This window comes from Phaenicophaeus curvirostris, chromosome 3, assembly GCF_032191515.1.
Source record: "Phaenicophaeus curvirostris isolate KB17595 chromosome 3, BPBGC_Pcur_1.0, whole genome shotgun sequence".
NCBI lineage: Eukaryota > Metazoa > Chordata > Aves > Cuculiformes > Cuculidae > Phaenicophaeus > Phaenicophaeus curvirostris.
The window spans coordinates 11,907,124-11,922,096 of NC_091394.1; the positions used below are offsets into that span (position 1 = coordinate 11,907,124).

Here is a 14,973-nt window from a genome sequence, read left to right on the forward strand (position 1 = left end):
TATGTGGCTGACAGGTTTTCTGAATTTAAAAGCTGACTTTTATTGTAAGTGTAAAGAATTGGAAATTTTCTATTAAAAAAAGACAGAAAACACCCCAACGAATCATCACTAAAAGTATCAGGATTTCATCATAATACTGTTTTTATATCTTTTGCGTTAGACATAAAAGTAAAAAAAATTAGTCAAACTAATGAAAAATGAAGTGTTTTAAAATGCTTGTGCAATTTGAAGAGCAAGCAATGTAGTGGCGATGTTTTAACAATCTGAATCATCTCAGAAGAACTCAATCAAAAAATTAAAACTTAAGACACACCTGGAATAATTAACAAACAGCTACGTTGTTCTCTAGGCATGAATAGGACTCTTAACAGAAAATCACAGAATCATTTAGGTTGGAAAAGACCTTTAAGATCATCAGCTCCAACTGTAAACCTAACAGTGCCAAGTCCACCACTAAACCGTGTCCCTAAGAGAAAATTATCCCTCCAAAAGAAGCAGCTCTGAGGACTGACAGCATGTCTTTACAGTGTATTCTGAAGAAGTCTTGCACAACATGCTTGTACTTAATATCTCTGAACTATGTAAAAAAAAAGGGTAACTCGATCTATTCACGCCTATATTACTGATAAGTAAAAGTAATAGTTGACTCTTTCCTCTTTTCTAAGCTTGTAAAATGGCTTTTGATGCTACAGATCATTGTTGATTCTTGCTGGATGTATCAGTGTACCACTGGCACTTATCCATGAAGCATAGCTTGAAGTTCTTGATGCACATGGAAGGTGACTGGATACTGACTCGCAGATAATTTTGAGATGAATCAAGTCTTTGTCTCACCTGAATGCTGTAATTCAAATGTCCCTGATAACTGCTCAAATTGTTATAGGTAATTACTATGTTATCTCATTTCCCTTTTGAAGAGATTATGAGTTAAGCAAATGCACATTTACAAAAGAGGACTTTTAATGACATTTTCTTGTCATACTTTTGTGTTTTTCAATCTATGGCATTTCAGAAAACTTTGAACTACAATCTTTTGATCAAGCTCAACTACACAAAAAACTGAGTAGAAGGTGGTTATGCTTTTTCTTGCAGACGTCCAGGTCACTATGGGGTCTTTTGATGTCCTGGATGACAAATTGCAATGCAATTTCTGTTACAGCAAACTTGGTTGTTAGATTACATTCTCCACTTGGGCCTTGTGGTAGACATTTTAATTGTGTTTGCTCAGGCTCTGAGCAAAGTATGCAAAGTATGAGCTGTGTTGTTTATCTTCACATCCCTGGCAGCAATTGTCAGTTTCTACAATAGCTCTGACTGGAATAAATGCATGTCCTAGGATTTTACTTCATACATAGACAGCAGTTATTCTGTCTTCTCTGTCTTACTAGCCTGCTCCGTGGGAGTGGAACCACCTCCTCAAGGAAAGCAAACAGTTAAAGGCATTTAAAATGGGCCATGTATCTTAGGGGTTGTGCACTTAGGAGGAAAGAAAAAAGGCTTCTTAAAGTCACTAGCATCATGAAAATATTCTTGTCTGGACCACTAGGGAGAGGCCAGCTTTTAGAGACTAATAGAGCAATAAAGGATAGTTTTATTTTAGTGGGGTGTTAAATGTTCAGTCTAGTAATGGACATGGATAAAATGCAGCTAATAGCCTGACTGTTGATAAAAATATGGAAGAAATAAAGGAACGGTTTCTGAAGAGTGAGATATCCACGTTGCACGATGCAACAGAGTTTGGGAATATCTTAGATTTTTTCCTTCCCGTCCTAATCATTGGTTACATTTGTAACATACAAGTTAAGCACTATCTGAAGGCAAAGATGATCGAGTGATTTCATAATCCAAGTTAACAAAGGGCTAAACTGAAAGAACTTCTATAAAACCAGGGGGGTTAGATATAATTGAATGAAGAAAAGAGCTCTTTGTACAACAGAATCCTCTAATTATATTGCTTCCATAAATACAGATGCTCTTCTGTGGGTTGTAGAGAAATCAATCATTCATATGTGTACAATGAATACAATGAATATGTATTTGCGAACAGTATAAACATATTGTTTTCTAACAGAAAACAGAATTGGCAAATGTTGCAAGCAACTGTATATTGTAACTGGATCTGTAACTCCGCACAGAAATGCATATTTGGAATTGGTCTACATCTGTACTTAGGTTGATTTGGGTTGCAGAATGAGATAACAATGGCAATGGATTTTTTTATTTTTCTTAATGCGAGGACCTTACTGTATTGAAGTAATATGCAAGCATAGCGTTCATCAGTGCTATAGTATAGTCTCATTATCATCCTGTTGTGTAGCCCAAATACCCTCTTATTTTGACGTTATGAATAGTTCTGCTGTTTTCAGCTGTTTCTTCCTTCCTGTTCCACACTATTATGTAGTACTGTTATGACTATATCTTGTAGCATTTTACCTTGGGTCAGTCATTAATGTAATCATTACATTATTTAGGTATAATAAATCAACAGCCAATGAGTTAAAAAACAAGAAATCTGTTTAGATCATGGAAATTAAGCTTGGTACTTCATTTATTTAGAATATGTTATGCTTTTTAAGTGTTACTGTGTTTATTGTGAATTTTAAAATTACATAAGTTTTCTATGTCATATGCATCTTATAGCACCTGTGGAGTATGCATACTGTGAGAAGTATGGTTTTATCTAGTGAACATCAATATAGGAGTCATAACACTGAATGCTTTTTGAAAACCTTACTGTATTTCAGACAGAACAGCAACACACAGTCACCCATCTCCAGTACGTTGCTTGGCCTGATCATGGTGTTCCTGATGATTCCATGGACTTTTTGGAGTTTGTGACCTGTATGAGGCCAAAGAGAGTAGAGAATGAGCCAGTTCTTGTTCACTGCAGGTACTTATGTTTTGAAATTCTGATTATAGATTTGCTTCAGCCTTAGAATAGCACACTCTTTGAAAAGTATGTCTGCAAGACAGGAGAATCCTTGAATTAGATGAAAATGTTAAGCTGTGCAACACCAGCATTCACTGTTGAAGACAGAAGCAGTGGTGTTATATCTAAAGGATGAGTTTCTTTTCTTTCCACTTCCTCTGCATCCTTTTGGTGAAATGGCTTAGTCGCATAATTATCATGAAGCTAATAATCTGCAGTATAAGTTGTTCTCCATTTTATCCTCTACCACCTTTGTAACTTCAATTTGAATGGTACTGCAAGATTGTTTTTCTGCTGTTCAAGTGCCTGCCGAAGTGCAGTCAGTTAGTCCTTACCTTTTTAATAAAAAATACTAGACTAGTACATTTAGACTTGCAAGCTGTTATAATTGCTACAATTTAATTTACTTTAAGGTTTTATTTATATAAAAATTATTTTTATTAATTGGCAGGAAGTATTAGTGAAATTGCTTTAAAGATAAGCTTCTCTGTTCTAATTTTATTAAGGTCTTCTTGTTATTTCTAAGGCTTTTTAGCATTCCTAGTATTAAGACTGTGATATGAATCCAGTGCATTGCAAAAACCTAATTTTATAGACTATTTTTTTATTACATTTTACAGCGCTGGAATCGGTCGCACTGGTGTATTGGTCACTATGGAAACAGCCATGTGCTTAATTGAAAGAAACCAACCTGTTTATCCGCTGGATATTGTACGAAAAATGAGAGACCAGCGAGCTATGATGGTGCAGACATCAGTAAGTGATGGAGAGGAAGCTTTGTTTTCTGTATATATACTGCAATTCTCAGTTCTAAAACAGATACAGAATTTTTTTATATCACCTAGTAGCATGAGTCAGCAGTTGTCATTATATTTCATGCTTCCTACATTTAGCATAACGTAATGTGGTGGCAAAGGCTGCTTTGCCTCTGAGGTGCGTATTTAACTTTTTTGTAAGTATTTCTTACCTTGCCATTGAAAGATAATTGATTTCTATACACAAGTAGTTAGAAGGCAAAAGGTCATACTTGCCCAAATGATCTCTTTATGGTGTTTTGTAATTTTCTGCAAGAAGCTTTTCATTCTTACTACAGAGCATTTATAGGAAGTTATTGAATTGAAGGTAAAACTGAAAATTTTGTGGTGTGATTTGAAATAAAGGGGTTTACAGCCACAAAGTTAACAGTTAAATTGAGCATTTCTGCCTCTCATCTTCAAAAGAAAATGCCTTGGTTTCTACTCGACCAAGGGAAGGAAGAAGGTAATTGAGAAGACAAATTCTATTCATTAACACGTTAGTGACTGCAGGAGAAGGGGGCAAAAATCTTGTGTTATGAAAGAGTGTTTAACTGTCAGGAATTAGTTGCTCATGTAACATGGGAGTGCTCTTTGAGCAGAGATTGTCCACGCATGCTGCTGAGACTCTTGTTCATTGCAGTCTGAGTGCACTCTCTGAAAGTGCATTGTGACTGTGTGCTTGAGAGAGGAGTTGTCTGAGTAGTCCCCAGCCTGTTCCTTGCCAAAATGAAAACTCTGACATAAGAAGCTGAAGTAAACTTCAGCATGCCAGAACACCGGCTACCTCCGTTACAACAGAATGTGGGGAATAATGATAAATTCGTGGACAATCAGACCCTGAGTGTGGAAAACTAAGCATCTATAATAGGATTCTTTACCTTGCTGGCTGTGTTCCACCGTTGCACAACTGGGAGGGGGATGGTCTGCAGCAGCCATACTGTGAAACTAAATTCACTTATTATTTCTGAAGTATGCAGATACTGTTATGAAAAGCCGGTGAATAGAACTGGCATACTGTGCTGTAACTGAGGCACAGGAGCAAGCAGTCAGCTGTGATATAGCAGAACATTAGAGCACTGATGTTCTGATATATCCTAGGTGCTCTATTGCATTCCGATGCCTGCATTCCAGATGGCCCCATTGTTCATATTTGACATTCAGCTTAGGGCTTCTGTGAGAAGCCATTAGGGATTGTTCAGTTGTAATAGCCTTGCCTGAAGGAAGTTCTCCTGTCCTGTCGGGATCGTGTATGTACTTGAGTTCTAAGATGGTACGCGTAACCAGATGCATGTTGTAAGTTACTTTTGGACAGGGAATGTTCAGTAACTAAGAATGGACTTATGAGAGCTATTAACTGGTCAGTTCTGTGTCCACCGGTAATCGTGTGAAAGCTGTAGTTTCTCAGAGACCAGTAATTTGATCATCAGGAATAGCAAAACAAAAGCTTTGACCAAAATAAGAAAGCTACAAAATTTGTGTAACTGTATGGCCTTTAATTTAAAAACGAAAAAAAATTAAAGCAGAAAACCTAACCATTATGTTCTACTAAAGAGAAATTAGAGATGCCAAGCAACATAGAAAGCTTTAAAATGTACATAATATAAATCTAGTTCTCAGCTGTGTGAGCAGCAAGAATACATACAACAGATAAGAGCAAAGACAACAAGTAGTCAGAGTGAGTCAGAGGGAGCAATGCTGAAGTGTTTGTGCTTATTTGTTCGGTAACTTGATCACACAGAAGTTGACAGAAATATTGAAGAGAGAGCTGAGTATCATTCTTGGCTTGCTCAGGCAGTAGAAATATGCAAGTGACAATAACCGTAAAGAGAAAAGTCAAGGTAATTAAGAAATATAGACAAAAGAACAGAATGATATTGAAGGTGGGAGTAATTGACTGAGGGGTTGAAAGAAAAGGCTGGAAAGTAGAGATGCAGAAAATGTAATTACCATCCCCAGGTTTTCCTTAAATTTTTCTGTACTTAAAAGGAAAAGTGTTGCAGATTATGGACAAGAATAATGTTCATAATTGCTGCTATTTAAATGCAGCCTAGGTCCTTCACAGTCCAAGCATTATCTTTTAGCCCTGTCCTTTGGTAGATCTGGGGGGATTCCAGATGCTCCTGTAGAGCTGATGAGAGCTGACACACAGGGGCAACTGGGAGAACATTTCAAAGACCTAAAAAGTGATTTAGGAAATGTGAAGCTACACTTCTCTGAATATGAGACACTGAGCTTTTGAGAAAGGTGTTTATTTAGGGGTTTTGACAACAGTGAAAAGTTGTTTTGGAGGAGAGGTACACTTTGATATTCATAGGTTCTTTTAAATTTCCTTCATCTTGTATTCTTGGGATTGTGTTAAACATAAAAATTTATTCAGATTGCGTGGATTTTTAGTTCTGCTCTAGTCCTATTGCAATATCTCCCTGTATCACTTTTCAGAAAGAGGCTTACAGGCTAATTACTTTCAACAGATAGGTACATCACAAGATTATGGAAGAAATGGTCTCTGTAATAGTATAAGTCAGAAAGGAAACATTAATCTAATTCGTGAAGACTTTGTAAGAATCAAATGAGCTCAAAATGTTGGGTGCCAGAAGATTTAATGTGACTGCTACTGTTCAAAAGTATTCATTCCAAAGGTTTTGATCCCATTCAGTTACAAAAGGAGATCTGAAACTGAAAATAAAGCAACTCAGTCTTCAGCAATAGTGTAGGTGGTTTAAAAAAGAAATGTTTTTAGCAACACTGTTGGATCTATATATCCTATATGGTAACTTTAAATGCATTTTTGATCATGTTAGTTAAATATATCCAGTAATATGTCACTCTAGGATTGTCAAGGTTAGAGTACTCGTAATAATCAGATTAACAGTACCAAAAATACAGATTGGATCTATAAAGAATGTAACTGATTGCACTAAAAGTCAAAAGAATCATATAAATTTGCATAGCTTTTACAAATAAATTCTATTCCTTGAGATTTAAGTGTGTGTTCTTTTAAATTTGAGGATTGTTTTTCCTTTGGTGTGATATTTTTAATGCTTATCCTTTGTAGAAGAGTAAATGTTACCTTTGTTTACTGTGAACATAGCCAGGACAGTTGGATTTTCTTCCTTGAGTCTCTGTATGTCCTCTTCTGTCATTGTCCATTGGAGAAAAGGAAGCAGTGGGATTATTAGTGCTATTAAATATTACCGTATAATTAGGAGTTTAATCATCCATGAATGTTTTTGTTTTTTTCTTTCTTGTACAGAGTCAGTACAAATTTGTTTGTGAAGCTATTCTTCGTGTTTACAAAGAAGGAATGGTTCGACTGCTGGATTCCAGTTAGCACAGCAGTGAAGGATGTATTTTTTTTTCCCCTAAAAAGACTGCTCTTTAACTGAAGCAGGGGCTTGTTTTAGAAAGCAACTGGAACGGACTAGAAGCCCATGAAAGGACAGATGAGCACATTTGAACTGTGGCACTTTAAATTTCTCAAGAAGATTCCCAAATCATGTACAGTATAACGAAGTCACGTAGATAAATATATGAGAGCAATTGTGTGTAATATGCTTTATTCACATAGACAACCATAAACAATCATGGAAACCTTAATGCATATCTTTTACTGCCTTAAAACACCCTTCACTACAAAAGTTAAAGGTTCTTCTGTTTCCTTTCAAATAACCAAAAGAAAAGTAATATTATTGAGGTGTTACGGCTTAAGAAGATATTTAATATGTTTATATTGTATAAAAGTTTGTTGAAGGTGAATATTTGTAACTTTCTTATTGGGGCACTAAATATTCATTGAAATGTAACCTGGACTCCTAAAAGAGTGACAAAGAAATTTAAAGACTAATGCATAACTACTGTACATTAAGAGCTAGAGAAATTAAGTATTCAGTTACCATACATCTATTAGTAAGTATGCCAGCTGTTATAATATGCTGCTTAGAAATCACATCTACTGTGTGTGATGTGCAAAATAATGCTGCATTTAAGCATTTATGCAGATGGTACAGTCTATATCTTCTGTTGATCAATTTTGACCTACTTCTTACAGTTTTAGTACTCCAGTTTATGCTATCTGCTTTATACTTGGTTTTCACTGCTGTTTCTATATGGGGACTGAAAACATTTTACCTTAAAATGAGGTTTAATTCTCTTTCACCTTTGTTTCCATGTGTATTTATGAGTTCTCAGATGTAAATACGGATTAATGTTGCACACAAATACTAGACTTGACTTACTGTATATGCAAAGTAGTCTAATTCAATACTGGAAGAAAAATTACTACTGAACCCATTAAATATGTTGCTGCTAATTCAAGGTGTGAAGCTTACAAGGGCACAGGTGTTGCTAGTGTTCAGATGGTGATAAGATGATGTCTTGCTGCCCTTCAGCAAAAACTGCTGTTATCCAGCAAAACACAACTCCCTTTTGCAAGAGTTCTGCTGATTTACTGTGTTTCTTGCTTTATGGAAATGCAGCTAAAATCACATGAAGATTTACAAGGAAAGAGAAAATGAATTTGTGCATTGATGAATAATTCACCCTAAGGTACACTGGTCTCTATTTCATTTCAAATGGGAGAATTGGACTTTCCGAACAATATAACCACATTTGTATCATGTTAATTTATTTTGTGTGTGCTTTTTGATTACTCTGAGATAATTCTTCAATTTTTAATAGTGTTTAAGAAAAATATTCTAAGGAACTGTTTAAAACACTGTTATTTAAAAGATTAATCCGAAATAAGGAAAAAAAAATATGGGGCATATTAGCCATATGTTTATATGTGTTACAAAAGAGAAAATTAGATAATTTTCTTTTTTAGATATATATACACACACACACACATATTCAGATATATTTTAGAATTATGGTTTCTATTATGGGTATTATCATTTATATCTGGAGTTTCATTATAGAAACTGCCGTAGCTGTACAATATGCAACTTGTGTTACTGGGAGGCTTAATTTTTTCCCCAGGAGATAGCTGAAAATTCAGTGTAGGATGTGCTAAATTGCTGACCCTTGTCTTTCAGTAGGCTTGGTCCTGTCTTCAAGATTGTGTTATTAGTTATCTTTACAGAAGATACCAGTTACTATTTATTGATCAAGAGTTTCAATGGAATGCACAGGGTAATTGCCAACATGGAAAGCTTCTTGGCTTTGTTAGGTTGAAGGGTGAAGAGTGTTGTGCTCATTCTTAACTACTTCATTTCAGATTTCACTTTCAATAAAGTTTCTGTAATATTTTGGATCATTATCCTCATCCTTGATTGGGCACCGATTGAAAAGCAAGAGACTAACTCTGGTTCACCCTTAACTTGCTAAACTGCATCAGATCACTCAATCTGTAACTCCAAATGTATAATTATACTGGACATGCACATCTTTGTCAGAAAGCTTTTTTGAAAAATGCATGTGGGAAAGTATTGTATAATTGCTGGCTGCTTGCTGCCTTTAGCGACAACACTGGGCAATGAGAAAACCTAGTGGCTCTTTCCCATGTGACAAGTAGTGGGCTCTAAAGAATTGGTGCCTGCTGGGTGGGTAGGTATCAAAAGCCTCCCTTTTGTTATGTATGCGCCTTTATGTTAAACCATATTATTTTTTTAGTTTCTTTTTTATTTTTTCTTTTTTTTTATTTTTTTTTTTTTTTTAAGTTTTGATATGCCCAGATGTCAAAATCATCCTTTGCAGTTGACGTGGCTTGCAATTCACTTTGTCAAAAACAGAAAAGGCAAGGAGGAAAAATATCAAGAAAATAAATAGTAAAAAAATATTTGGAACATCTCATTGTGACATCTGTTTCTTTAATGGAAGTACCCAATTGAATGTATGGTTTACCCATGTTCAAGGATATTGCTATATTCCTATCTTTATTTATGTTTCTTCATGTTGAATATGTATTTACCAAAACACTGTACGTTTATTCCATATATAACTCCAGTCCTGAGATACATGGTATAAGCTTGATTTACATTAGTGTGCGTGTATGTTTAAATGGTGATGGTCACATTGTGACAACAAATGCTGCTCTTGTTCTGGTGGTTTTGGTAATACCTTTTGTGAGTTCTTACTTGGATTTTATTAACTTGTTTGAAATTGTTGGCAAATGAGACAACACACAAAGCTATAAAACCAGTAATGTCTGTAATATTTGATTTTTTTTTTTTAAACTATAGAGCAAACATTAACTACCCAAATACCTTGTGTCCATCTTTATTTCACTTTTGCTGGGTTTTGCACATGTACCTGTAGGGTCCATAGAGGAGAATGAAGGGAGTTTTATCTTCTCTCTGTAGGGTGTGATGACTTTGCACTGAATAACGTATGCATGCCTTAGATCTGACCTTGCAATGAAAGTGTAATTATGAAAATATCTTCTCAATGCTGGCTTTTGTTTCCACAAGAATTAGGAACTTAAAAAGGCACCAAGTTGATTGATGTAAATTTTTTTTTTTTTGGTAGGAGATAAAACTAACAAAAGGTTTTAAACTGTCGAGCAATTGACAAATAGCAGAAAATGCTGTAAAGTCGAGATTCTGTGTAACCTTCAAAAACATTTTAACCTCACTTTTGCCTGTGCTGGTGTGATCACACCAGTAAGTATTCAAAATTTCTAGCATAATGGTGAATGAAGAGGGAGTGAAAAGCCTTTGAGGTTTTCATCACTGTGAAATATACTAACGTTTATTATTCAGAATTGAACAAATTTTAACAAAGTGGCTTTACATTTGATACAAAAGTGACTAAAATGCCTATTCAGAGAGTCTTCAGAAATATCACAGGGGAACACTTTTGGCACAGAGGTGGGAGGGAGAGATCTTACCAGGTATTGAAATGAAGAAAAATGATGCCGTAAACCATGAATGCCTTTTGTATAACAGAATGAAATATGAATCATTAAAATACAACCAAACCTTGAATAGTGGTGGTATTTTGCAAAAAAAAAAAAAAAAAAAGAAAAAAGAAAAAAAAGAAAAATATTATATTGTAATCCAGAATTTTGCTTTTCAGTAATCCTGTCTTTTAGGTGTTGGTACTAAATTGTATGTACCTTAGAATTCAGCAATAGCTCTTCGTATTCACTCAATTTTTTTAACAGTTGGTTCTCTTTTCCCCCCCTCCTTTTTTCTACTATGCAATACTTGGTTAAGTATATATATATATTCAAAAGAGCTGTAGTTCTGAAATGTCTAGTGAACTGAGCATTCACTTAATTACATTACAAGCATAATATGATGCTGTTATACAACAAGTTCTTCCCTGTAGATGACGTTCTTGTGTGTCAGACTAAATGCATAAATGGTCCACTGGTCGAAAATGTTGAAAATATACACATATGGTTCATATTCAACTAATTAAAATTTAAACATAGCCATTTCACTGATAATGACTTTATTGTTATATCTTGAAGTGTAGCATCTAAGTGCAAGTTTTTTTTATTCATTCACATAAAGCCTTTCCAGAGGGAACATGTGCTGAGGGATGTTTGTATTTCAATTGGTAACCTGCAATTAGTCTGCTTGGTTAAAAGCATTTATTAATTGAAACTACATAGAGGGTAAAGTTGTGTCATGAAGTACTTTGTTCAAAGGCAGCTGAAAGCCAAGTGAATGATTAATTCATTATATAAAACATAATGTTTTGATTAAATGTATTCTCTTGCATTTAAGTTCTGACACTGATAGTGTTAAGCCATCTCAGATGACTGTCTGTTTTAATAAGCATTGTATTAACAGTTTAAATACAGCAATCTAATGCAATACGATTTAGTTTTAGTGTACTTTAACATATTTAATGTTCCAGTTGTTCAGTAGCGGTACACTCTTCAAACAATAGTTCCCACAATCACTGAAACTTGTCTTCTTTAAAGTGTTTCTCCAAGTGCAAAGGAAAGTGTAGCACACAGTATGGATAGATCGAATCACTTTTCAGCTCAGATTAACCCTTTGGCAGTCGTGGTCTGATTTGACCACTGATAAAAAAAATTATTATTGAGGACCAAGAATATAATGGAAAAAGCAAATTGTGTGGCCTGTTGACAATGTTTGTTTAGTTTTGGCTGTAGTTAGGAGACCAGTAACTATTGTCTTGGTGTTTTTCTTTCTTTTTTTTTAAAGACAAATTCATCTTAAGAGGTGGCTTTGGAAATGGAGAGTAGAATGTGCATTTATATACTCTCCTGATTTTGTTGCTGCCTCCTTGGCTGAGAGACTTGTATAACAGTCTTGGATTGTGTGTTGTTTTCAGCTTAGCTGCAGGTTTTGAATTTTTAATGAAATTTAAAATATTAAAGCATTGATTTTTAATAGACATTAATGAAACACTTCAGTTTACTGTTAGTTGCTCAGCTTATCTTTTCTTGGCTTTCATTATGTTGTTTCTTGAGTTGTCGTTTTACCTTCTGAAAACTGTTTGAGGTTTCTGACACCTGTAAAACAGGGTTTGTCATAGACAGATTAAGTGATGTTGCTGTTGCTTAAGATCTGATGATACTTACACCTGCTGAAGGCGCAATGTGGTGTTCAGACAGAACTGAGCTGAGCTACTCTGAGGAATTTAAACAGTGCTGCTAACTGTGGTAAAAATCATAAAGATATTGAGAAAGCATGTAGGGAATGTTTTGTTCAGAGCAGGAAAGACCTGTTTATTATTAAAAAAAAAAAGTTTTGTGAGGATGAAAATGTTTAACAGATAAGTTAGGGATGGGAAATGCAATGTTGGTTTTTTCCCCCCCTTTGAAGAACACTTTTCTATGTTTTAAGTGCATCATTTCTGTTAGAGCAATTTCTTTACTAAAGAGCCCTACTGTTGATGGGATTTAATTTTTTGTCAAATTGACACAGAAAATAATTTTAAGTTGAATTTTTTCCTCATTTATTGCTAGTATCTCTGTAAAACAAGCAAGCTGCTAGAAGTGAGTGCCTTCTTTGCTATGGCTACATTTTATGTAGACATAAACCAAGTTAGTTCTCAAATTGTAAGCAGAATGGACACAGAAGCACAGATTAGTAAAATTGTTACCCGCCTGATCAATTTTTCAGTTTCTTCAAAGGGTCAGTTGCAATCCTGGTTCAGAAATCGCTGTTGCAGGATGGAAGGACAAAGGTCTTCCTTCCTCTGAGAAGAGACTGAAAACCTGCTCAGCAGAACAGCAGTCTGTATTGACCTTAGTGGGGTTGTATTTGTATTATCTAACGTGAGCAGTCTAATTTGAGGTCAAATCAGGTGTATGAGTTTGCAGGAACAGTGAAGTCCTATGTTTATTCCAGAGAAAAGAGCTCTGACTAGCACTCTTAACTTCCCTGGGTTTCATTTGTTTCATTTAAGCAGCAGGTTAGCGTGGTAGCCATTGGGTTACTCTTGATCAGTGCCCTTCTAGTTCAGAGCTTAGCACACATGAATGAGAATTTGGTATAGCTGTTGCCTTCCTAGTTTTTAATAGAAATTAAATAACTTTCTGTAGAAATTAGGTGAGGAAGTAGTATATACAGTCAAATGTAAATATATTTCAGATCCAGATTTTGCAACGTAAATGACAAGTATCAATGTCTATATTCCAGCAACGTGTGCAGTAAATACTAAACATAATTTATTTAAGTTTTCACACTTTGTCTTGTAACCATAACAGAGATATACAAGGTAAATAATGGGGACAGTCTTACCTTTGAAAATCTGCCTGGCATTCATAATAACAAGTGATGTATTAGTTAAAACTGACCTTCGTTGCAACTGATATGGAAATGTGCTTATTAGTACTGGAATAAAAATACACAACAGTTGGAAAAGCCAAAGCTGGGGTTTTTTTTAAAAGCTTTTCAAAAATTCCACTATTCTAGTTATTAAGTTTGTATTTTCATAAATATTCAGGTAGTGTTTTTGTCAGAGATGTAGAAAAAGCTTGGAAGATCATGTCCATACAGTCACTGGCTATTTCTTTCTTTAAATGGTTGTTTCTGTGTCACTCTAGTTTCTTACACCTTAGGTGCCAGTGCATTAAAGGAATATAAGAATGTATTTGATGTACTTGGAAGGTAAGGACAAAGTTTATTTTGTATCCTAAGCTGTGCTTTACTTTTAAATCACTTGAAATGTAAATTGATGTTGATATTACAAAGCTTAATTTATTGTTTAAATATGTAGACACTTCTTGAAATGAATGTATTGTTTTTCTTTTTTATTTTTATAGGAATAAAGTGTTGGTTAATGTTTTCAGTATAGTTTTCTTGGGTTTTGGAACTGTTCTGAACAAAAATATTGCAGTCACCATTTTATGCTTATTGATTATATGGCTAATGGTGAAATAAAGCATTTTTGGCTGTTTGGTTTTACTGTGGCTTTATTGAAGAAATGAAGAGTTGCATTAAAAAATTACTGAAATTTTTAATCCTTTTAATAAAAACCACACATTGCTGCAGCTTGAATTTTATCTAACAAGCAAACATGTATGGAAAGTGTCTGCTCCATATAGATAGTGTGTAGTTCTTTCATAATTAGCTTTCTGGAGAATTAAAGCAACCAAGTAAGCCACAAATTCTTAGGAATATTTCACTTTCCACAATTTTGATAAAAGGGGATTGTCTCAATTAATTAGACCAATAAACCCTTGCACTTATGACATACAGGGCCACATAAACAATTTTCTGAGTGCAGATTTTCTCTGCTATGTATAAAATGTGCAGAGTATTCTTCCTAATGGAAGACTTCCTCAAGATACTCCCCAGAGGTGTCCATGCAGTCCTCTGTTCCATATCCTCTGTTGCTCCAGGATTATTTTCATGTTTTCACAAGCCATAGCCCAGTGATGCTGTCCTTGAATTATTTGCATTTATATGTGTATGTAAAATTCAAATTTATCAGTTACAGAATAGAAAACACACTGAAGATTGAATCCAACACTGCCATGGATAGAGCATTGGCCATAAAATATGTTTGGGATTCGGTTAATAACTGGTTACAGGTATTAGCAAGGACTTTTTGCTCTTTACAAGACAAAGCTCTGCCTACTGATCAGTCTTTTTAAAAAGCTTGAGGCCAATAAACCTTCAGAACAATCACTCAATATCCCGTTGAAGCTATAAGTTCAGTGCAATCCAGATGAAACGAAGTACAAGGCCAAAACTGGCCATCTGGACAGCTTGGATGCGGGGTATACATGCAGATTAGAATCTCTTATAGATACACAGAAAGTTACCAAGGTGAAGGTTTTGCTAGAAATCCTTATGAAACAACATACAGAAAAATGTG

At 34.9% G+C, this 14,973-nt stretch overlaps 1 protein-coding gene across 1 annotated transcript in view; it reads left to right on the top strand.

Annotated features, from left to right (window-relative positions):
• PTPN3 (protein tyrosine phosphatase non-receptor type 3) overlaps positions 1 to 14,037 on the top strand; it is a 173,690-nt gene extending 159,653 nt beyond the window's left edge. Inside the window, exons 25-27 of the mRNA XM_069853382.1 lie at positions 2,745 to 2,890; positions 3,550 to 3,685; positions 6,980 to 14,037. Coding sequence (XP_069709483.1) covers positions 2,745 to 2,890; positions 3,550 to 3,685; positions 6,980 to 7,057 — 360 coding nt within the window. The 3' untranslated portion in view covers positions 7,058 to 14,037. The remainder of the gene's footprint in view (positions 1 to 2,744; positions 2,891 to 3,549; positions 3,686 to 6,979) is intronic.
• The last annotated feature ends 936 nt before the right edge of the window (positions 14,038 to 14,973 follow it).